The following is a 26,980-nucleotide window of genomic DNA, read 5'->3' on the forward strand; positions in this document are numbered from 1 at the left end:
CCAATCTTTCAAAGCGACATCTTTACCTTAAAGATCACAGGGAGACACATACAACTCACCACCAAAAGGATTAAAGAACCAAAAGGTTTTGAATCACCCAATCTTTCAAAGCGACATCTATACTTTAAAGATCACAGGGTGACACATACAACTCACCACCAAAAGGATTGTGTCTATGCTACAAACACGACAGATCACAGTGTTGCACATACAACTCACCTCCAAAAGGATTGGGTCTATGCTACAAACACGACATAGATCAGGGTTGCACATACAACTCACCACCAAAAAGTTTATGTCTATGCTACATACACGACAGGCCATCTACTGACAACGATCTAATTCACCACTATTTTAGTCAAATACACAGGGTAACATCTGCAATTCACCACTTTTTGATTCGTGTCTACGATACACACACAGGGCGACATCTACACTACACTTCACCACGAATGGTTTGTGTCTTTGCTATGTAATTTGATCACTTTGTATCGATGGAAAGGAGACTTATTACTCTATAGTTGGCACATATTGTGTTGTCTGAGGTTCCAATCAATGGACATGCAGTTCTCTAGCCCAATTATACTAAGCAGCTGGTGCATGCTCCTTTCCAGTATCTGACCACCAGTATGGAATAGTTCGGCTTGTAAACCAATGGCACCTGCTGCTTTCAGCCGATGACCTAATCTTGGATCTGGGGTATCCTATTCACCGCTACTATTTGATACCAAAAGTTTTTCAAAATGTTCCTTCCAGATCCTCAACATGCTGTCTGTATCTGTCACTAGGTTTCCTTCTTTACAGTAGGTTTACAGGAGGATGTGCCTGCACAAGCATGTCACATGCTGATATATGGATCAGGTACTTACGCAGATGAGTGTTAGAGTGAAAAATTCTCCGAAAGATCTATGGGCCGATCTCGAAAGTTTTGTTACAAAATGTAAAGTTCCTTTCTTCCGTGTACATGAACAAACCCCAATCGGATTTTCTGGTTTTTGGGGGTTTGTGAATGACTTTTGCAGTGCAACTCTACCATGAAAACCAGCTTACAGAAAATTCTTCGTATTGTTTCTGAGTCGCATTTCTTTTCCCTATATTTCTCTCCGATTTCAGAAAGTTTAGGTGCACTTAGCTTTGGATTATCGGCCACTTGTCACTTATATTGAATATTTTTTCTCCTTGGTTTTCGGTTTGTTGCAAATACGATTTTCTTTCTTTGGACCTCAATATATTTCTTTGAACAGCAGATCTAATAACATTGAGTATTTCCGCTACTTTCCATTGAGAATTTCCCCTGCGTCCCTCGGTTTCAAATATTCACGATGATTATTCAATAATTGATCCATGAGAAGATTGACTTTTAACCTTTATTAAGTTGTCAATAATTGCTTTTTATCATTAATTTTGAGTTTGAACGTTTATGTTGATATATAAGAAATAATAAAATTTTCTTAGCTAATTAAAACGCACTTATGCCATTTTTATAATATAAAAAAGCAAGTGGATACTTTTAACTGTTACTCACTGCATATGTAAGCTATGACTTCTGGAAGTGACTCTGGCAGCAACTTCCGCAAGAAAAACATCTAGTTGACACTTGTCAAGCGTGACAGCCGGACACTTTAGAATTTGTAATGCTCCTTTCAAGTTTTAATGAAGTTCCAAAAATCGGTAAAATATAAATAAAATCAGAGATCTCCACTTAAAATTATATACCGTATCCCAGGAAGTACGCATGTGGGGCCCAGTGTACCCTGGCCATTCCGAAATACGGTTTTTCTTACAAAAAATGTATTTTTGCAATGAAAATTATCATATTGATTTAAGAGGTTAGAATTTAATTTTCTGTATGTCGATTCTGAGATAAATAACAAATTTGGCAATTTTGGTGGTGAAGGGTATACAAATTTGACACAGTTCTAATGTATACATATATTCGGAAAATGTGATATAATGCCAAAAAAAATAAGTTTTAAACCGTTCAATACTCTCGAAGCGGATCCTATTAAAAATTATGTGGTAAAATTAGAATCTGTCACGTTTATTTATCACGTAATAATATAGACTTTCTCTCGTATGTCCTCAGGAGATATTATATAAGCTAACGTTTTAGGAAATAAGAAAATCCCATAAATCAAGAAATAAGTGTGAATTGGTTATCTACTTACCGTTTAAAATGTTGCTTATAATAACATACGATTTGTTTACATACCTGTAATTGTAAAAAAATAAAAATTATTACAGTTTTGGTAAGAAGGAATATGAAAATTAAAAATCATGTTTATGTTACAACATTGTATACGAATATTTCCGAAAGATTCAAATCGCAATGATTTATATCTTCTTATGGTCTTTAATTAAACCTCATTTCAAAACACAAACAAAAATAAAATAAATTCGAATCTTGTGCCTCTTAAGTTAAGAAACATTCTTTCATGTTTACATCATCTCCCCGAAAATGAAATTGGTCCTTTACTTTTTAGGCATATAGTCATAATAAAAATCCCTTCAAAGTTTTGATTCCTTGTCTAATACAATTTTTGAATGAACACATTTGCAGCCTAATGCATTTGCTTGGTTCACCAAAGATATGAAAAAGTGAATTTGAAATAGGCAAATGCAAAAGGGAATATTGCATCAAAGGTCATTAAAAGGCTGGCACGATGGACTTTAAGTGAGAGAGATAGACAGACTGTGAAAAAATAACACAACAACAAATGACAAAATAATTGACTTCCAGCCGTCAAGAAATACTCCAAATATGACACCCTCCCCATAAATTGCTTGGAAAGAAATTCGGACATTTGTGTTGTTGTCAATTGCTTGTCAAACAAATGACAAAATTTAATTTAAGTCACAAAAATATGTCACACAAAACATCACATCACACTAATCAAATATGACAGTTACAGTTCAGTTTACCCTCTCACATCCCCTACCAGAAAATACAAACAACGATTTTAATACAATAACTGTAACAATTTCTATGTCAAAGGAGTCAGAATGCCAAAAGTGCAGTGAATCAGCCACCCACCCCCAGCAACACGACCAACCATGAAAGATGACCCAACAGAGTCGACACAACACCACGGAATAGAAATGTTGAAACTGTCAAAAAGTCAGCATCAATTAACGGCAACAGAGGTACTGCTGCAAAAAAGGACCAAAAGTGAACAAAAATCCTGGCTGTTCACTTGCAATAAAAGGACACTTTTAATTTGCAACAAATGCAGTTTCTTCTTTTCGTTTTTTTTTTTGTTTTTTTTTTTTTTGTGAAAGTCCCATCACTTCAGTGGACGTTTTTAGGGAATATGAAAACATAAAGATTGTGGAATGACAAATCCTGAAAAGGAGTTGACTTCGAATTTTGTTGTTTGGTTTCATTAATTCATCCGAGTAAGGAATGTAAAAAAGATAATTTAAAAAAAAATCTAAAAGTTATAAAGATTTGCAGTATGAATGGCTGATGGTGATTATATCAATTTTTGGTGCAAAACTATTCTAGAAGATTCAAACAATCGATTTAAAATCTTTAAAATTTTGAAATATAATATATATATAAATATATCCTTAAATTCAGCCGTGGAGAAATTTTTGTACCCTTAAATACCAATTACAAACAATCAGTTTGGAAACGGGCTAGGAACTTGAACATACCAAGTCCACAGGGATATATATATAATCCCTGCAAGGATTTGGTGAGTGAGTTTCTAACTCCCTCTTCAAATAATTATCTACTTCGACACTTATTTTTTTGTAAAAGGATGATACTTCGTAATTTTACAATAACAAATGAATTGTTATCCATTCTCGATCGTTTGTAGTAACTACTTAGTTAAATGGAAGAAGATGGAAATTCGATAGCTTCGTAATTTACACAAATAGTAAACAATTTTTAAATATATTTCTCATTCTCAATTAAATATATGTTTGACTTAGAACTTTCTTATTGTCAACGTCCATTCTGCTCAGATCTTATTTCAGATTCATTAAGTGTACATGTGAATTTGTAGAATTGTTCAATGATTAAAACAATGGAAATTTAACTACAAAGTGCACAATGTTAGCATTTCCGCAACCATCTTTATATTGTGCCAACATTCCATCCCATTGGGAAAAAATCTAATTAGCTTTAATCGTTGCTAATATATGAAATTAAACTATAATATGAAACAAAAATTCAACAAGTCAACCCTTTGATATAACTGTCGTTCTATAAATATTTGTCATTGAATTAACAATTTTTGGATATTACTGAATTTTTCATTATATTTTTCATATATAAAATCTTCGGCCTAAAACATTTTTGATTGCTGTATCAAATAATATGTGAAAGTGAATATGACGGCGAAGATAAAACTGAATGCACAACTTCAAAAAATGAATCTTTCGGGTTAAATGACTGTCTCACAGACTTTTTGTTGGAAAATCCCGGATATAAGAATGAGGTTTTTTTAATTGGAGTATTCAAAGATTACTCAAAACCAAAGAACGCCAATTAATATTTCGGTGAATTTGTGGAAGATTTAAATGTGTTAACGTCCAATGGCCTAAACATCAGAAACAAGACATTTATTATAAAATTGAGAGCCCTGATCATGGATGCACCTACGAAATCCAATGTTCCTGGAATAAAAGCACATACGGACATACTGACGGCTTTCCCTTTAATTCAATAATGGACACAAATAATAAAGGTACATTTTATAACACAAACTGCAAACATGAATTCTGAAATATACATATTTTATGCAGTAGTAGTAGATCATACTAATGGTCAACAAATGATTTATCATGCAATGTCAACCATTAACGTTAGCGAATGTGGGATGTATTAAAAACCCTATATCGACTATTATTGTACCAAATTTAGTACACAGTACTACGAATTTCCAAAACTTCCTACTTAACCCAAACCTTCACCCCCAGAGTGATACTAAATCCAAGTTTCAGGATTCTAACTCTTTCGGTTCACCCACAATTTAAATTGTACCAAATTTAGTACACAGTTTCACGAATTTCTAAAACCTCCTTCTTAGCCCAAACCAACACCCCCACAGTGTTCCTAAATCCAAGTTTCAGGATTCCAACTTTATCGGTTGACCCACAATTCAAATTGTACCAAATTTAGTACACAGTAGTACGAATTTCCAAAACTTCCTACTTAACCTTCACCAAAACTTCCTACAAACCTTCACCCCCACACTGATCCTAAAACCAAGTTTCAGGATTCCACCTCTATCGGTTCACCCACAATTCAACTTGTACTAAATTTAGTACATAGTTGTACCAATTTCCAAAATTTTCTACATACCCTAATTCTACACCTCCACAGTGATCCTAAATCAAAATTTCAGGATTCCACCTCTATCGGTTCACCAACAATTCAAATTGTACCAAATTTAGTACACAGTGGTAACAATTTCCAAAAAATCCTACATACCCCAATCCTACACCTCCACAGTGTTTCTAAATCAAAATTTCATGATTCCAACTCTATAAGTTCACCCACAATTCAAATTGTACCAAATTTAGTACACATTAGTACCAATTTCCAAATCTTCCTACATACTCCAATCCTATACATCCACAGTGATCCTGAATCAAAATTACAGGATTTAAACTTTATCGCTTCACCCACAATTTAAATTGTACCGAATTTGGTACACATTAGTACATATTTCAATCTTACAACTCAACAGTGATCCTGACTCCAAATTTCATGATTCTAACTCTATTGGTTCACCTAAAATTCAAATTGTACCAAATTTATTACCATTCAGTACCCATAAGTATTATTTTCGTAAACTGAATCCTGACCCTAATCCTACATTCCTACAATGATCCTAACTCCAAACTTCATTGTTCCAGCTCTATCGGTTCAACCAAATCCAAATTGTACCAATTATAGTACGATTTAGTACTTTTTGTACACATAAGTAAAAATTTCCAAAACTACGTACATATCCCAATCCTACACTCCGACGGTAATGTTAATTTCAATTTTCAGGATTCCAGCTCGATTTGCACCTCCAAATCAAATTTGTACCAAATATAGTACCATATATTACTTTTCGTACACATGAGTACACCCTTTCCAAACTCTCCTCATATCGACCCTACTTCTCAACGTTAATTTACATTCCAAATTTCACTCCATTCACATGCAACGAAATTGTACAAAATTTAGTACATTTTCGTACTTTTCGGATATTTACAGTTCGAATTTCCAAAAACCCTTTAGTACATCTATCCTACAAGTACATCTATCCTACACTTAATCAACGACCACCAATCCAAATTTCAGAGTTCTAGCTCCACCGATTCGCCAAATATAAATGGTATCACCTTTAGTACTTTTTAGTACTTTTCGTACCGTTCTAGTACGAATTTCCAAAAACCCAGCCTTATCTGTTTTAGTGAGTCAATCGAAGGATTAAACGAGCGGCCACATTTCGCAGAGTAATATGTAGGCAGTATTAAGCGAATTGATGGAACGTGGACAAACTCGGGAAGAGATACCCTCCTATCATCGACCAAAAATGAGGAAGTGCACCATGCACGTCGGCAAACGGTTCGGACCAAGGAGGAGGAGAACTGATAGAAGTTACGATAAGCTAGCCAAAGCTGGTAGGGGCAATAAAGAGCTTTCAACCCTACAAATCACCAGTGCCAGATGGCATAATACCGGGCATGTTGCAGCATGCTGATTATCGAGTATTGGTACAGTGAATCTTTAGGACTTATCTGTCTTTATCATACATACCAAGTCTATGGAAAGTGGTAACAGTGCGAAAAATAATGAAAAAAAAAACTTTAAAAAGGTATGTTTTTTTGACAGAGTATGATGTTGGTATATAGTATCCTTCGACTCCGGATTATTCTGTTATCTGAATTATGTCTTACTTTAATATGTCGTATAATTTGATATCTACATAATATTCCCGTAAAGTTATACAAGCCTCATACTTATAAGTGAACATAAAAAAACTATAACCTTGCTGTAAAAAATGCCATTTTCATTTACTTTTTTTTCAATTATTCTTGTTGTTCTGGAATGACTATAGAATTACCTTTGATTTGTAACCAAATGGGAATATATTCCCCCTTGCAATTCTATGTCGAAATAAGTTTTTGGTAGTAGCAAGTGGCATGATATTGTCTCGATAAGATTCGTATCATTACTTGGTGTTTCCAAATGAATTGATAATGTCCTTCGATAGATGTAGTAGCAGATATTCTCGAGTAGGAAACAAGATGAGGAAATTAAATCTGCCTCATTGGGGAAAAGGCGGCAGGCATTGTTATTTGCATTGTTTTCTATTTATTTGTCTATCCTACTGTTAATGTTAATGTGACATATGGAAGATACAACTCAATTTAATACTCATCATATGGTAGTTCAGTGATACGACAAGACAACAATCGATGCTATCTTTGTTTTGCATTCGGCATTGGCAGAAGTGGTAACACCAACCAAAACTGCCACCACCAACCGACCATTGTCACTCGATTTCTAACATCACCGCAGTTTATCCGTCGCCCACCAAAACACATACACACACACACAAACACTTGCCAAAAGATGAACAAAACAACCCAAAGCTATATAAAAATCGAAACATCTGTGCCGAACAATAGTTCGTATTACCACTCAGCTACCATTATCGTCATCATCATCGCCATCATCTCTATTAAGGCTGTTGTCATCCTATACAGTAAACAATGCCAGCCAGCCAACAAGCAAGCAAGCAGCATCAGGATCAGTAGTCAATCAAATCGCAATTGTGCGGATTTACAATGTTCTCAAACCGAAGAGAAGAGGAATCCAGCCAACAAAAGGGAAATTCGCCCTTTGGCATTTCGGAATCGGAATCACTTCAATCCAATGAACCACCACAACAAACAACAACAGCCAGTACTCATCTCTAGCAGTGACTTGTAGTCTACCTACCAACCGGCTTTCACGGCCAACAACTGTCACTGAGTATTAGGTGGATGATGACGAGATGATGGTGCTAAAGCATTGATGCGCACTCGCAAAGTCACTTATCACAGTGACAAGAACAGCGAACCAACCCTCGTTCTGCTATGCTATGCCTTGCTGATCCTTACCACTTACTCGCAGTCACCTCTTCGTTGCGCTACTTAATATCCCGTGGGGAATTGTCAGCCTTAGTTCGTCTTCTTCTGTGACGATTTCCAACAACGGATTTAGTGTTTTCCGCTTCACTGGGCTCTCCTGCTGGTAAATTAACACGATAAGTACTTGATGGCCTTCAAATGTGGCGGAAGTAATTCCTTGTCTGTCTGTCTGCTTGTCTATAAAACTATTACCCCATTATCTTTTTGTATGGGGTCGTCGTTTGGAAGGTAAGGGGTCGTTAATGTTTTGTTTCTTAACTGAAAGTTAATGTAGCTTTTATTATTGTTTTTGTTGTTGTTGCCTTTTAACGATTTAAATTTATTAGCGTTAGACTCCAGACTGATGTCACTGCGACTACTACTCCTATTGCTGTCATTTCTATTGCCCATAAATCGATGAATGGAACATATAGAAGGTTTGGTAGTTAATATTTACTGACCTTCAACTAAAAGTGAAGTTTTCATACTTTTCAGACGTAAAGAATCATAGTTTGTCCTGAAGCTTTATTGTGGCAACCCCTAAAATTTCATTGTTATTGGAGAATTTTCAATAAAAATTTGAGGCGCCACATATATGACATTGGTGATCATAGATACCAAGCAACGGAATGTGCGCACAATGTACAGAGCAGGAGCACTATTCGCTTTGGCGGATATACTCAAGAAGTACAAATCCGATATTAAATCAGACGATTACGCACTGTATTATAGCTACCATGAGCGAATTGCTATAATCCGTATAAAAGCGAAGTTATGCTACTTCAGTCTTATTTGCGCTCATGCTCCAAAGGAAGAACAGACAAAGGACAATTTTTGCGAGCTCCTAGAAACAGCATATGACCGCTGGCCTGGCCAAAAATGCAAAAATCGGAAGGAAACTATTTTTGGCCCCACTGTCGGAAAATTCAGCCTCAATGAAGGAACAATCGACAATGCTTGATTGAATTCGCGGCAGTAAAAAACATAATAGTTAGCAGGAGCAGATTCAAGCATCTCGATATACACAAGGCCACCTGGATTTTCCCCGATGAAACAGAGAGAAATCAAATCGATCATGTTGTGATAGACGGAAGGCATACATGCAGTGTTTTAGACGTTCGATCGATCCGAGGAGCAAATGTCGATTCGGACTATAACCCTGCAGCAGCCAAGGTTCGCACTCGTCACAATGTCGCAGCAAAGGTGCGATCTAGCACAACACGAAACTCGACATCGAAAAGCTGCTAACACAACAGGTAGCAAAAGCCGACACCACTCACTAGTCGACAGCACTCCTTGTCCCGATATTAATATGGTAAAGAGTTTCCCACTACCTACAAACTGCTGCAAAATCAAAACTTGGGTAATAAAGACCACCATCAAGAAACGCATAATACAATCAGGAGTGTCGTAATGCTGCTGATGTGGAAACCACAGCGCATAGGGCAACCCTGCAGACGCAATGCGAGAGAGAACGTAATGCGAGAGAGAATTATCGGGAGAAAAGGAGATAGGAGAATCGGATTTTCAAAAAAGAAGAAATAAGATAGACGTAAGCATGAGCAAATCGAGATGTACAGGAATCAGAATGAAGACCGAAAAAAATTTCCAGCGATTTAAACACCAAACACCAGACACATCCTCCTGTAGAGATAAAGAGGGAAACGTGGTGACAGATGCAGACAGTGTGTTGAAGATCTGGAAGGAGCATTTTGAAAAGCTACCGGTATCAAATAGTGGAGGTGAACACAGCATCCTGTGTCCCGTGCACAAAAAGGAGAAAAGACGATATGTGTCAACTATAGAGGAATAAGTCTCCTTCCCATCGCATACAAAGTGTTATCCAGCGTACTGTGCGTGAACGATTGAAGCCAGTGGCCAGTGATATTATTGACTTCAGATCTGGCAAATCCACTATAGACCAGATTTTCACACTGCACCAAATCCTACAAAAGGTCCACAAAAAACACATCGACACATACCATTTATTCGTCGACTATAAAGCTCCATTCAATAGCCCAATCCCAATCAGAGGTATTTAAAACCATCTCTGCGTTCGTCATTCCTACAAAATAAATACGGCTATTCAGGATAACTTTAACTGGCACAAGGTCAGCAGTTAAAGTCAGAAAGGACCTATCAGAGCCCTTTAATAGCGAACGAGGATTCATACAAGGTTACAGTTTGTCGTGTGATATTTTTAACATACTGCTGGAAAAGCTCATACGGGATGAAAAGGTGAACATAGGTGTTACTCACCTACGCCGATGACACCGACAAATGGGTCGAGCATTGCGAGCGGTAACAGGCACCTTTCAAAGATGGTATCAACGCGCAAGACGTCCAGTAGACTCGGACCACCTTTGCAACTTAAAAGCTTTGAGATAGTCAGACATTTCATCTACCTCGGTACCGTCATAAATAAAAAATGACATCCGTTTTGATGGAAAGATCAAGTGAAAGACAACGTTTCCGAACATTCAAGCCTGCTTAATAGGCATGTTGATCTAGATGCTTTCTTTTGTACCCATAGAACTCTCTCTTCAAACCCTTTCAGGCGTGTCTGGGTCGAGGATGCCATCAACAAGGTTTCTGTGTCAACTCCTCAAGTACTGCCGACCCTAGTACTGAAAACCTTGTTCCTGCTCTAGACCTTGCCGCAAATTGCTTTGGCATGCGCTGCCTGTCAATACTCTTCTCTTCGCCCTATCGCTCTCAGGGTGATCTATGAATAGCCAGTTAAAATAGCTCGGGCACCTCTTCGAATCTGTTACCTCAAACGCCATTAAACGAGACAATACAATCATTCTTCTTTCCTGGGTTCAATAGCAACTTAACTGTTGCCCAAAACTTACTCGTTTCGGTATCGATGTTATAATACTTTCCGCATGTATAGAGGGTGAGACTGCCGCTGTGATGAAGTCCCCAAAATCCCTTTCTTTTAGCCGAACAAGAGAAGAATTGGCAGTTCTCCGAAACAACGATTTCTTAAATATCTGAACTCTGGCGTTCAGAAGTTATGAAATCGGGTCATCTATTGATGGATATGATAATAGGGAGATGGTCTGATCCCAACGAGAAGACGAGTTTCCAAGTTCCGTCATTCGCCCGAATCGGATATGTCCGGCATGATAGTCTTCTTATATCTCATTCACGGTGGAAAACGTTGAGCTATATATCTGCTCGGCCCGCAGAATCTGCTCATTACCTAGGACGGACTGTCATAATAGTCTAGCACCAGAAGGTTATTTCCTTCCAAAAGACAGCTAATAACAGGCGCATAACGCTGGACACAGCTGTTTCACAGCAGAATATATGGATCTACATCGACGGTACCGCACTTCACCCTTAACCCCATACATAACTCCCATGTGTCCAGCTCTAGTGACATTATTTTGAATGAATATTTGTCGTAACTTAAATATTCTATAATTTAAATTTTAACCTCTTCCTTTATTAGTTTTGTCACATCGTAATTTCGCAAGTAAAACAAAAACAAACAATCCATAGACAACAAGAAATCGAATCGGTTCAAGGGAAATAACTCTGCGGTAGGTGGCGATTGTGGTGACAGCATTCATATGTTCAATATTTTACTCCTCACCATACCAAAAGGCAGCCAAAAAAATACAAAAAAAAACAACAATAACAACAAGAAAATTTTAAAATCTAGCAACTGACTGACAATGTGTACGACGTCAAAATGTCTCATCAACCAAATCATATTGCCAGCAAAAACAAAAAAGAAAATAAAACAGCCAGAAATCAACGACATAAAGCCCCAACGTCGTCAGCATCTAAAACAAAAATATTTAGGGAAGAAAAAAAGACAACTTGGCAAAGTCTTTACTTCAGCAGAGTTATTTTTTGTTGGCACCGTGTCATCTGTACAGGTTGACTTGACTGACAGACTGCCGGCCTGTCTGACTCACTGGCTGTTTGTGACAGTAAGTCATTCAAAATGGGAATAAATGCCAGAGCTTCCCAAACGGCAGAAGAATGCAATGGTGATGAATGCCAACATTTAACTAAGAAAAACAGCAACAACAACAACGCCAACATCAGTGACAACAAAAACAATACTTGATCCCACAGTAAAGACTAAAAAAATCCCAAGTGAATTAGGGGGAAATTTAAAATATATATAAAAAATAAGAAAAAACAGCAAGTAGTTACAATATTGTCGTTGAGAAATAAAAACAAAACGAAAACAATGTTGTTTTTGCAAAATTTCAAAATGTTGACATTTTTATACAGAAAGTTTTCATATTCAAATCAAACCCATCTATATCTCAAGTATCACATTTTTCCGGACCAAATCAAACGGCACCCTTCCACAAAAGCAAATCATCATACATTTGTACCAACCGCTATATGTCAGACATTTGCAGCAATGAGGTTTGTTATCCTCAGAAAAAAGGAAATAACAAGTTACAGACACTAAGCGAATTAAGTCCTCAATGATGCTACTCTCAACAAACTAACACCTATCCATGAATGCGAGATCACACCTAGTCAAGAAAACCTTAATCCTATCAATATGTGATTTTTAATAGATCGACTTACAAGAATGAAACCTACAGGAACCGTCCTCCAACAGACAGAATAGGGCACAACCTCAGACAAGAGGACAGTATTTTTACTTTACCAGAGCCTTAACATTTCCACCTGCTGAGACAAAATGTCAGACCAGACTAGAAAAACGTAAGCAATGATAGGCCTAATTAACTGCCGGTAGATCAAGAGCCTAAAATCCTGGGAAAGACCGCCTCTTACATACTTATCGCCCTATTAAGGATGTAGTCCACATGGCGGAGAAAATCGAACCTCTTCTGAAATACCACCCCTAAGGGACCGAAATATGCTCCGCACCTATATTCAGAAAGGGTTGAAACCTCCCTTGGCTAGAAAGCGGATCACCCACCCTCAGACTAAAAGTACGGTCTCTAAGCCAATGGAAAGTATTCTTTATTCAGACAGTGATTCAAAAGAATGGTGAGGAAGTGCATAACTACGTCACCTGTCCTTTTCAACGCTACATGTAGAATGTTGTCCATACCACAGGATTTACGCGATGACCGGCGTGAAAGCGCGAAGCCAACGGATGTGGGATCGTCTTCCCAAAGAGAGACGTTGTCCACAGAGGAGCCATTCGCAGAAAATGAACTACTAAACGGCAAGGATATGATAATGACATTCAATCGGCGAGCTAACTTGGTGGGTGAAGAGATCGTCACCGAAATCTCCCCCGTGTCGAAGCGTTTGCTGCACCTGGTCCGCCAACATCTCAGTACCATCTGAGCTAGCAAGGGGGCTGACTGAATCGCGTGAAGCTACACCTGCCAACCGTTTGACCTTGTCAAACGTCTTCGAATTTGCCGAGAGCGCCTCAAGATAATTCGTGTAACGCTCAGTCTGATACTTCCCATCAATAATTCTTTCGTTTAGGATCACCAGATCTCCGCAACACTCGACATAGACGCCCACGTTCCCTAATGAAGCCGGTGATTCTAGGTGGAAGGTTACCTAGAGCACTGCTTCTTGTCCTACATTTGGAGACTGAAGCGTCGATGGTTTCACGAAGGACAGAACCTAATTCATCCGTAGGAGTGTTATCCTCTTATGTTCGCATACAAACCCTTTTTTCTTCAAGAGATAATAAGATCTCTCTTATTTGGGACCGTACAACGAATCTCAACGCTCTCATCAAACTTCTTAGAGAGCAAATTAGTTAATACCTTCCAGTCTGATCGTATTCCCTAATGGTATATAGTTTGCGAACGCTGGAAGGATGAAGTTTCAAACATTTGTATCATCTACCGGATACAAACATTATCAGGCAGCACTCTTGGTACATAAAAATTTAAAAACGGGTAATCTATCAATGAAATTTATCACACTATGGCGATGCCGGGCCAGATGTGGCAATTTGTACCAGAAAGAGTAATGAATCTGAGCTATGTGTGGTATCAGTCAGGTGCTGAGTAGTATGCCCTTGAACACGTCTCGTCGATGTTCCCACAGATTTCAGTAATATACACCTGGATCTGGCCTAATTCCCCACAATCCTACGTCCGGAATACTTGCACGGATCAAAAGTTTTCAGGGTAGACATTCTAGGATACATCGGTTGGGTAGGCGGTCCCTGCTCGAAGTCTTCAGTGGGATTTCTTTAGACCACTTGGGAAAATGTGGCTAGGAAATTCAATATACTAAAAATATGGAGGACTTTATATGGAGGCTAGTCTAAACATGGACCTACATGGAGGATTTTCTGCCAAGAGAGGTTTTATAGATTTTTTTAAATACAAAATTCTAAAAAATCGTGATATTAAAAAATTCTCCTCATTGATATTTCCCAATTTTATTGTAGTAGTGCAAAATTGGTTATTATGAGTGAACTAACTTCTTCTAGGCAACTCCTAGTTTCTCATTTCTAGACGCATACCAAATTCTGTGTGGATATGTAAAAGAGTGATGAAAAAAGGGAGGAAGTGTAGGTGGAAAGAGGTAAAACACAATCTAGGCAAACTCATTGGGTGGTACAATGCTGACAATGGTGCTGGTACGTGTGTTTGGGTGTGTGAGTAAAAAGTGTGTTTTTGGAAGGCGTAAATGAATACCACCATGGATGTCGTCTTCCTAAGAAAACACAAACATTTTTGTAAAAACAACATTGGCGGCATTAACGAACGCCAGCAGCAGCCAAAACAGCCACAGCAAAAAGAGGCAAAACACACATACACACACACTAGAAAACAATAAGATGACAAGTGGAAGACAAGCAATCTTCCTAGTAACCAAATCATAGGTGAAGAACTGGCTGGGCCAACACAGGCCTTATATGACTATCAGACACTAAAAAGTCTACAAAGATGATGACACATGACGAAATCCCCTTTAGTGTCTGTCTGTCTGCCTGACAGGAGAAAAACTTTTGATTGCAAAATCATCAGTGTGGCAAATTTGAAGGAATAATTTTGGGGAGGGTTGGAAGAAAAGAAAATCGGGTTAACCACAAATTAGAAGTAAAGAAGCAAAAATCAATTACACCACTCTAGACTTCCCCCGATTTTCCAAAAAGTACGCAATTAATAACATACACATGTGTCTATGGTGTTAGAACAACACTGCCTTCATATATGAAAACCAAAAACGACAGCTCCTTTTACCTACCGCATTTCATCATGTTTGGTATTATTTTGCCCTGTTTTTTACAAGACCCCCTCCCCTTCCCCTCCTTTCGTTCGCATCGCATCAACTGCAGTCACATCAAACGTCAAGTCATGTCACGATACAGCGAAAAAACCAAACAGATTTTTCCCTTTATTTTGTTTTCCGAACAAAAGTATTGAATTACCTGATGCCAACCGCATACCACACACATGCACAGGATGCTAACCAAATACAACCACAGTAACAACAATAATAATACATATATAGTATGTTTTTTCTTTTTTCTGCAATCTGTTGGAATGTTGAAATGTTGCACAGATGAAAATGAAAATATTTTTAAAAATATTAAATTTAATAAAAAATATTTGTTTAAATTTCCGTAAAGATTTCATTTTCAAAATAGTTTTTATTAAGTCTAACATTGGGAAAATAATTCGACTAGACAGAAGATTCTTTCCTCTTTCATTCAGTTCGATTGTCCCAGACTTTAGGAAATTTTCTGAGGCTGCCTCTAAATCCTGATTTGCCGCCATCATTCGATGGATTATCGACGTAAAGCACTTTTTCATCTGTTCCTTCGGAGATCTAATACACTTCGTCACTTCTGAGGAAGTGCAGGGTTACCCTTACGATAATTCTGTTTATGTATGTCAACTGATGCCTTTGTTTATGAGCTCGTTTTCTGCGTTCTTTTTTTTTTTTTTTTGTAAGTATGACGGTTTCTCATTTACTCTTTGAGCACCTCCATTTTCAGACCCCCAGTTCAATGGTCCTTGAGTTCAGAACCAGTACTGTTTATTAACAAAGTGTGGTTTGGGGAAGGCAGATTAGCCCATTAATGCCTGATGGGTATTTAAAACCCCGTAAAATAGATCGTACTTAAGTCGCCATAACTCAAATGTGGATTGAGATATCTAATTTTTTTCCAGGATACAAGGTACGGTTTGTTTTTTTCTGTCCTCACATAGGCCAAAGATTAACGATTTTCAAAAATGAGAAAATTGATATATAAATGTACATAGAAAATGAAACAATCGACGAAATGAAAAAATCGTCTCCAGATTGCCTAAAGTATGTTCTATATATACAAAATGGCAAATCCAAAATTCCCCAACTCAGGCGGGTTCTGAAGACAACAACAGCCCTGCAAAAAATTGTTGGGTATTATATATAATTTTAGAAAGCTGAAAATTTGAAACGCAACTTCTATGACCTATATATATATATTCTACGTCAAAATCCACTGCAAGTTACAAAACAAACTATATATTTATATTCAATAGGTTTTAAGAAATTTACAGTATAAAATTAACAGAAGTCTGCAAAAAATTGTTGTTATTATATATAATTTTATAATGTAAATTTCTTAAAACCTATTGAATATAAATATATAGTTTGTTTTGATGACTTTTGAAAAAATACAAAATGTGACTATATATTCGTATATACATTATATATACAGATTTCTCTTGTTCAGTGACTTATTCTAAAAATTGATGGAAAATATTTTTGTCCCTTACAACATCCTTCTAAAACGACATCTTGTGGGAAAAATGGGTAAAAGCTAGCGATAAGTACGATATTAACCCTAAAATGAGTTTTGGCTTTTTTAAGATTTTTGACGTTTAGGCTGATTTTTGAGTTTTAGTCTATTCTGAGACCTATAGTAAAACTTTATGGCGAACATTTCTGTAGAATATTCTGAGCAGCTTTAACACCGTTTTCAATGAATTTTCAATCACTCCTGGAAAAGGGGACCGAAAAGACCCCTTTAATGAGTCGGTTGAGGGTTAAAGTTGCATACCAAAATATTCCTCGATATTTTATCAGTAATATTGCCGAAGACACTATATACCTAAAATGCAAGGATTTTAAGAAATCATAATTCGAAAATTATCAAAATTCTTGAAAAGGGGGAATATTGCCCCCCCCCCCCCCTTTTTAGGTTACCACCCAACGTAAACTTTCAAAACACGTGTCATCCCTTTTTAGCCCCTCTTTCGTAATCTGTAGGAATTTCCCAATAATTACCAAAAAATTGAAATTTGTGTACTCATTGTACTCATTCAATGTGGTTCGAAATTACATATATAACACCAAACGTGCTTGTATTTATGAAAATAGCGGTGACAATTACCAGGCCCCAGTATGGGCACATTCGACGAATTAGACTTTTTTACAAAACGGTAACAAATTGTTAACTAATTCTAATTTATTATATATTTTTGCTACTAGTTTTTATAATTAAGTAACAGACGACAATAACCAGCCATAAAGTTGTTATATATGTTGAATATGTACAGAGATATAGAGCTCCAAAAGTAGTTAATTTTATTTCTTCATTTTCCGAATTTAAAACAAATTTCTATTTGGTTCTTAGAAAAATCAAGATTTGAAAAATAAATTCTAGGAAAACAAAATATACGAAATTTGTTGTATTTGTTCAATAATTTAATATTGTACAAATGTTTCCTAAGTAAAACTTTTCCTAATGATTGCAACTTCTTTGTGCGCTACGTTACAACAAATTTTTCTCTTGCTTTTGTTTTTATTTTCGTTGTCATTCTTTGTCAGTATTGGAATAATAATGCAATTTTGAAAATTTATTCTTAAAAAAATACATATCCCAAAGACAATAGATTTCCTTTTGGATGGATTTCCAGTTGAAAAGTTGCATAAAAAATGTTTATCAGTTTTGTACAACATTCATTAAATATTTATTTTCCTATCGGTTTTACACAATTAACAGAGATGGCAGTCGTTGCAAGACTCGGGTCGCAAAAATATTATTGACGTGTTTGGCATAATAAGATCTATTTATGGAATTCCAACACTTCTTCATAATCTACAACATATACGAAATTTATTGTGTATATAGATTCTTATTAGCGAATTTTTGGACAATATTTGGAGACAAAAATCACGTCTTGTGGTATTTAGTAAAATACAATATGTTTTACAAAAAATATTCTCTCATTCGTTTTGACTGAAAACATGTCATCGCAAAAATAAACTGCAATAGCGGCAATAAAAGATACAAAACTTTTTCTTCATGACCTATGTCATATTTTTCCTTCCGATTTCTTAATGTACTTACCAAGGGCTTTCGTCCCTCAAAATCATCTTGCACAGTGTATTTTATTTTTAAACAATTTTTGTTGTTCTTTGTATTATTAAGATGCGAATATATCCTGCAGAAGGAACGTGAAAAAAGTTTTATTTCAATTCTTTGTAAAGCTCTTCGTTGACAAAAGGACAAATAACCTCATTGATGTATTGTTGTTATTGTTGTTGGTGATGGTGGCTAACATGGGCCTGTTGTTGTAGTCCCATTGGTATTTATTGTTATTCGTTTATTTTAAGTAAAATTGTGTATTTTTAGAATATTTGTTATTACTGCTGCGGCTATTGTTGACTTTTTTGGGAAATATTTATATAATTTCATCAGTGTTTTCATTTCCAAAAATAAATTTCAAACAAAAATAAAAAGGCAAGCAAAATTTTTCCAAAATTTAACAAAATTTTTAACATTTGTGTAGAAGTGTGAGATGCAGGGGTCATGGAAATACAATTGAAATTTTAAACATTAAGTTGAACACACATTTTTTTACAAAATTCATCATTTTTGAGATCTAAACTGGAAATGTTCGGTATATACGAAAGCAATTCTAAACTCAATACAACGTTTTTTTCTTCCAATAAGTTTATTTTTGAACCAGCAGGGCCCGAAGTAAAATACTGTGTACGTCGGTGACCTTTAAGGACTAATCCATTTAAATACCCCAAGCTACTCTGTTATGATGGTATTATATGGTTGTTTTGGTGCAATAAATTGTAATACCACGAACTATTTGTTCTAGACCTACTTTTTAGTACACCGATATACCAATTTTGAAAATTGTTTCCTGATTTTCACACGAAATTAGTTAGTGTTTCACAAGGTGGTGCCTGTCCAATTTCAACAATATCTTAGTGAGTCACAGTGAAAAGTATCCACTTGGTTTTTTCACTATAAGTGCGTGTTAATAAATGAATTAAATGTTATTCTTTTTTATATGTGAACATCCTAACTTAAAATTAATTAAATAAAATAGACAATATTTATATAAATTCACTATAAAAAAAATTTTGTTAAACAAAAGCAATTGCAATTTCACAGTGAAATGTATCCACTGATATTATTTACAACTTAATATCGGTTAAAAGTCAATGTTCTCAAGGAATATCAAGTTAAATGTTGCATCAGTATTTTTTTAAAGTTTACGCGTGAGTTTGCTTATCTTTTTGTAAAGATTACGCGTGAGTGCCGAGAGAAAATTAGTTCTTCACGATTAGCTAGGTAAATCTCAACGGAAAAAGTCACTATTACTCATTCTGCTTTCCAAAAAATTACATTGAGGCACAAAGCTGATAATCGAATTTGCAAGAAGCCAAAAGCCAGGGAGAAAAATATTTAATATACAATACATACGAAAAGTGGTTGCTCTGACAAGTGACCGATAATTCAAAGTTAAGTGCACCTAAACTTTCCTAAATCGCAGAGAAATAGCTGGAAAAGAAATGTAACCAAAAACCATTCGAAGAATTTTGCCTAAGCGCATAAATCCCAAAAAATGGGAAATCTGTTCGGAGTTCGTTCAGAAATACAAAAAAAAAGGATTTAGCATTTTGGAAATCTGTTATTTTTGCTGATGAAAGCAAATTTAACTTGCTTTCAATTATATCAATAAAATGACCCCAACCAAACACAATTCCCAGATCGTTCAAGAGTGTATTTTTCAAATTGTCCAAAAGATACCGGATTTGAAACCTATAGAAATCTTATTGAGTATTTTTGAGAAAAATATTAGAAGCCATAACATGTCAAGCATACCAAATCTGAAAAAGTATATTGGATACTTTTCACAGTGATATTGCAATTTCTTTTTTTATATTGAATTCACATAAATGTTTATTTTATTGCATTTATTTTAAGTTAAGATGTCAGTCGGTGTTCCCGACAGATATATACCCTCACCCTATGGTAGGATGTTGACCATTTGTGTGGGACATACAAGAAGAAGTGGACCAATGGGTCCCATCTTCGGAATTGATCTAGGCTTGGAAAAGGTAATAGGTTATGCAAAGTTCCGTTAAAATCAGATAGTCCGTTTGCATGTTATTATAAAATTAATTTTTAGCACAATTTTGGCCATTTTGTGGGGGAGGTACCATAAGGAGTGGACTGATATTCCCCATCTTCCAACTTAAACTATGTTTGGAAGAAATATTTTGTGTAAATCGACTCCAAATTTTTTGAAACGGATTTTGTCCAAGGAAAAATGGGGTCTTCGATGAGGCACATTTTCACATATATATACACTAATTACCCATAAGGCTGAGGGTATAAAAACCAAGTGGATACTTTGGGTCACACAAACGCATTTTATGGGGAACCTTCCAGGAAATTTTTAAAAATCGCGGAGGGAAACCTGGACATGTATTAACCGCATTTTAAATCAAGTAGAATATTATGTGGTCCTTATGGACCATTCATTTTCCTATTTTTCTCCAAAGCTAATGGTACTCATTAGTAGTATTATGTTTGTATATAGGGAAATGAACTAGTTTTAAACTAACTTTCAACTAAAGTCAAAAAGTCACTACTAGTACATTTATCGATTATTTCGCTTAGGACTGACTAGTTTCACATGGGGAATAGCGGAATTCCGATAGGCAATATATGTTTCCGACAGTGACCGACAGTAAACTTCTTGCGTCCTATTCTAAATAAACGATATTAAATAAAATTTTTACCATATCGAAAAACTAGAACAAACGTCAAAATCTTAAATTTGGCATAAATGATGCTGGGTGGGTGGACGAAAGGTGACTTCCTTTATCAATGAATGACAAATAAAAAAATATAAACAAAACAATAACACAACAAAAATAAAACAACAACAGCATTAATATGCAAGGAAAATAAAAACAAAAAGGCGAAAAAATAACAAATGGTAGACAATGACAGTAAAAATAAAAGCAACAATGACAAACGCGAAAAAAGTAGACGATAAAACAAAAATTAAAACAACAAAAACAAAAAGAAAAAACATTTTTCTAATTTCAACTCTGGCCTGGGTAAGGATACCAAAAATGCAGAATAGGTTGCCACCAAGGGATCCTCGAAACAAAAAAAATAAAAAACCAACGACCCGACTGTTGTTTGCAAAAACGCACACACACGCATACACATACAGTTGTTCAACACAAGGCGATTATAAACGTTGTTTTTTTCTCTCCTTCTCTTTTTTTCTTGCAGGGGAAACACCAAAGACCACCAACAACAATGCAAGCGGCTTTACAGTTTTGTGGCGAAAGAAAAATAAAAATGAATGAAATGTTGGTCGGTCGATGTCGGTGTCGTTGTGCCAAGGACCGACGATGCGAACAGCAGCCAAAAAGAAATGGTGGCTACGGCAGCAGCAGAGACATGGTAGCGGCAACATCGATGCCGATGGTTGCATTGATATTGGGTATGCACGATTAATATTCTGTGGCAACAAAAACAAAAAAGAAACCAACACACACGCACACATACACATACACACCTATTCTGTATGAGAAAGTATATCAAAAGAACAAAAATAACCATATCAACATGTTGTACAGAAGGAGAGAATAATACCACGCCTAAAAACAGTTATGTTGTTATCCCTTTTGCACTCCCACTAAAATTGGCTTTAGCTAAATATTCATCTCACTCTGCCTCATATTAATTAAATGTAGTATCGTAATTTCTTCCTCTCTCTTTCTTTTTAGTAACTTCGAATTTCCCCATGAAAATAATAACCCCCGTTTGTGAGCATCAGGAGAGCTACAAGTAAATAAACCCAACAACGAATTACTCTCAATGTTCGAAAGTTCGAAATAATGTTCGCCAATAGATGTCGTTAAGTGGTAGGTAGAGAGGCAAGCCGAAAGAGGACAATAAAATATGCTTACTTGTTGATATTAGTTTTGGGGATTGTTTTATAAGTAGTCGATTTGTAAATTGCCCGGTCTGTGCTAAGTATTGTTGAAAAGGCTTGTTTAGCGACATCTGTTCGCAAAACAGCGAACTTAATTGTGTATAAATTAATAATGCAAATTTGTTATGTATTACCATTGATATTTAACGTGCAAAGAGAAACATCACAACAAGATAGATAATGATGTTAATAGCAAAAAATGGAAGCACTAGATGTCGTTGAAGTAGTGTTGGTGGCATGTGGCACAGTAAAAAAAGTAAAAAAGCAGTACATTATTTTTTTTCTGAAAAATAAATAAATTCTCTATTTGGTCTGATGGTTGACCCATTTTTAGGCTAATAATTTAGAAAAATCTGTTAGAATTTTTTTATGCAGCGGCGACACTAGTTGTAATTTAAAAAAATACAAGAAATAATAACATACTGTTATTTAAGGGCTCTCGTATGAACTGGGATAATTGACTCCGGTCTAAAATTTACGGCTATATCTTCAAGAGTTTTTGAAATTTTCACTTGGAATTTTGTAGAGACATACTTGAATTAGTGTAGATTCGAAGTAAATCAAAAAAAAAATTGACACCGACAATGGGGGGTTTCAAATTCTATTGGACTACACTTTTTCCATTAAATCCTCATAATTTTTTTTATTTTAAAATTTTTATAAATTTTTACTAATTGGTGCAAATGTAACCTTTACACTGAATTTGCCTATGACATACTTTAAGTTCCATTTAAATATTTTATTATTGTTTAAAAAATATTTTTTGCGTGTTTTCATTGTAAACAAATTGCGTATGCTTCTTTTTTGAACACCTGTTTCTATATGGAGTAGTTGCCAGATCGAAACAAAATGTAACATGTGTTCATAACAGAGATGGACGTTTCCAAAACACTTAACTTTTGTCTGTTTATAACGTGCTTTTTGCGCTAGGACTAAGAACTTTCCGAACTGCCCTCGTATTTACGCTGCTAGAGAACAAAATTACCGTATAAAACGGTAATTACCGTATAAAACGGGACGTTATTCTGTGAGTGTATAGCTTTATTATGAACTAGGATGAATCCAATCGGTCAAGATCTTGGTTTGTGGTAAAAAAAAATAGAATAAAAAAATAGAATTTTTTCAAAGGTCCGCCATTTTGTTGATTTTTGAGCGAAGTTAATAATTCTAGTTCATTCGAGACCGTTGGAATTTTCGGATTACGATGTTTTAGTGAGGAGGAGTTCGACATCAAAACAGCAACAAAACAATAACAATAAAATTGTAAATTATTTTTATTTCCTTTAAATCTTAAATCTCTTCAAAGTTACAAACCTTAAAAAGCTTTGGTTTTGATTTAACAGCCCCTTGAAAATTTTTAATATTCATTAGATTGGAATATTCTCAATGGAAAAATCAAATTTCAAATTTCACTATGGGTTTCAGAAAATGAAAAATCTGTGGACATAATTGTTAATAGAATCAAATTTAGAACTAATTAGAATTGTCTATTTTTGGTCGAAATTTCAAGTTCACGTCAAAATCTCCCAAAATATTCTTTATAAAATTTTACTATGGGCTACCAAACAATATAAACCGTTTGGTGTAATATAAATCTATAAAATATGGGTACTAAGTTGGATGTATATGTGAGAATTTTTATTTAAGTGGTATATATCAGTTTAACATCAATAACAAATTGGGTGTGTTTAAAGATTATATGTTTGGCCAAATTGGAATATTCGCATCCAAACTTAATTTTATGGTGTTGATGTCAATGGAAAAATACTCTCTATCAAATTTCATTATAGGTCTCGAAACATATTTTTTTAATCATCATCTTTTGGTCGAAACCTAATTTTAGTGGTATATTCTTTACAAAATTTCACTATTAGGTGGCGAACAAAATTAGTAGATATGTACAATTTTATTCTATAAAAAGAAATTTTTCATGTTTTAGGTTAGGTTGTGCAAAGTTTACTTCAAATCGGATAGTCCTTTCACGTGATATTATAACATACATTTTCAGCAAAATTTTGACTATTTTGTGGAGGCGGAGCCAGAAAGATTGAACCAATATCCTCCATCTTCGAAATTTATCTTTCATGGAAAAAAATATTACGATGTAATGTTACAATTATTTGTTACAAATTCTCTCTCTAAAAAGCTTGCTCTTGCCTTTATGCTCTGCACAGCCTTAGCATTCTAATTAGAAAATTTAACTTGCAGTAAGCACAGTAACTTAAAAATAACAGGTGTACTACACCTATTTCATTGAATTCGTCATGGGTCAAGATTATGTTACATAAACTCACCTTATTATATCGGGTAGACGCTCCAAGACATTGGCTTGAGTGTGTTTTTTCGTATAGGATGGTGATAGGGCCACCGTGCATGCCAGCATTAACTCGGTGGATAATTCAACAGGATGTTGTGGCGATTTCTCTTCTGGAAGCTACAAAATATAAGAAAAAAATAAAATAATTAAAAACATTTATATATCAACTATAAAAATCAGAGAACGTTAACCCTTTGAGCCTCGATTTTTTTCCGTGACTATAGATCTTTTTTCTGTGCACAGATTTAATGTATTTATCCTAAATGGGCGACGTCAAATTTTGTCCGTAATTTGACGTCGCCACATCCTTGCATTCGGGCGATACAGTACCTTATTTCAGATAAATAAACGTCCAACATCAAGAAAAACAAATGCAATATCGACTTAAAAATTACTTTTAATTATTCTTGTGGTTCTTTTTCACAAGGCTCAACAACAATTTGGAGGATACAATTCGTACATTTCGATTACGAAGCAATTTAAATAATTTGGACTGTATACGCTAATTGGTACTGTACACATTTTTGCACTCATCTATATATTAAAAAACGTATAAAATGACATCACCAAAAATTTGAATTTTTAGATTTTTCTTTTGATATGTGTCGTCCATAATCAGCTCTTAACATATGTAATCCAAAAAATATATATTTACTAGCTGCGTATTAAATATAAGCTCAAACATGTTGTTGCCTGTGGGCAATATTGGGCCATAAAGGATTAAATAAGTCTAAATAGCAGGTAGTAAATTTTATTTATTGGATGAATAGAAAATTGAAAACACATCGTACGGTCTATAACTGAAATTATCCTCAGTTTGCGCTAAGGAATTCGTTGGATTCTTTATCATGATTCGCAGATCGACGCATCAACTCGTTCATCGACTTGCAACAGGAACTGTTGGCTATACTAAAACCTCGTTTCAGAAATGTTCCGACTTTTGGAAAAATGCTGGGATAAGTGTATTTTATGTGATATTATTTTGTGGGCGGAAAGATAGTTGTTTGTACATAAATAGCAGACCCTGTATGACTAAAATGTGATTTAAATTACAAATCCGAAATTCCGTGAGGATTATGATGTCTATGGAAATCTCTTGATTTTATAAATACTAAAATTCAACAACTTCCCCTAGGTCAGTGAAAATTGCCTAAAAATTAAACAATTGTAAACAAAAATAAAGTGAATACATACATATAAGCAAAACTTTTGAAGTCAAACGAAATACTTAAAATATATAAACATAATTCAATTCACATTTACGAACCCCAGAAGTTGATGTCGTCGTTGTCGGTCCATTTGTTGTTACTCTTTTTGTTGTTGGATTATATACAAATATCTATTCCCAAAAATCCACTCCAAGTCTTTTTCTGTAAATTATTGACTTGTAATTGTCGCTGTGACATTTTTGTTATTTATTGGACATATTTGTCGTAAACTATTCTCGAACTGTGTGTAAACTGAGATGTTGCTCCACAAGGAGTTCGAATTTGAGGTTTGAGCGCTCTCGTGTGCCGAAATGGTGAATTTAATTTAGAAATAATTGTTTTGCCGCTGTACAAATTAACGCACAATAAAAATGTCACCGATGGCGCCAATATACTTACGCAACATTCTTCACACACACACTCACCCAAACGTACGTACGTACATACAAAAACAGATTGGCACAAGCACGAACCTTCAGCCAGCCGTAAATCGTATCAAATCCGGAGAAGAGTGCCAACGTTAAAAGGCAAAAACTAAAGACGACGAAAAATGACACGGACAGACAGACGACGACATCGCACACTCTCATTAAACAACAAAAGAAACTTTCGTACAAACTCAATGCATGAAAAAGAAAAATATTTGGAGTGTCGCAAAGAAATATCACCGGGTCAGCATCCAACACCAAGCAATTATAAACAGCAGCAGCAACAACATTGACAACACAGGGTTAAAAATTATTGTCAGCAATACGACAAACTACAAGGAGAATAGCCGAACAAGAAGATATGTCTAAAATATGTTGAAGGCTATTTGAGGAAGTTAATTTCTATAAAATCATGGACAATATATAATTTAATAATTTAAATTAATACACCGACTCGTTGTAAATCACAATTCGATATGTCAGTTTTTATCAATTATCTACAATCAATTTGATTTACATTGTAACTTGTTTAGGCCAAACAAATGCATAAAATGCGAAGGGACTGGAGAGTCGAATTACAGTTTACTTTGGTCGAAAGATGCGTCAATTTAAAGTACCTAAATTGGTCGGAATTGTGTGCCAGCAAGTTTTTTATCCTCAGAAAAACGGAATACCAAATTTAACCCTCAGGTTGTAAATTTTAAAAAGTAAAATAAC

The 26,980-nt window shown here is 35.3% G+C and overlaps 1 protein-coding gene across 1 annotated transcript in view; it reads right to left on the bottom strand.

Annotated features, from left to right (window-relative positions):
• LOC133336672 (calponin homology domain-containing protein DDB_G0272472-like) overlaps nt 1-26,980 on the bottom strand; it is a gene marked incomplete at its 3' end in the record, with an annotated part of 56,462 nt that overhangs the window by 17,954 nt on the left and 11,528 nt on the right. The window contains exon 5 of the mRNA XM_061544955.1: nt 24,605-24,744. Within this exon, the coding sequence (XP_061400939.1) occupies nt 24,605-24,744 (140 nt within the window). The remainder of the gene's footprint in view (nt 1-24,604; nt 24,745-26,980) is intronic.

This window comes from Musca vetustissima, unplaced genomic scaffold (assembly GCF_032173495.1).
Source record: "Musca vetustissima isolate MV318-11 ecotype Yass unplaced genomic scaffold, APGP_CSIRO_Mvet_v1 utg45504, whole genome shotgun sequence".
NCBI classification, from domain to species: Eukaryota; Metazoa; Arthropoda; class Insecta; order Diptera; family Muscidae; genus Musca; species Musca vetustissima.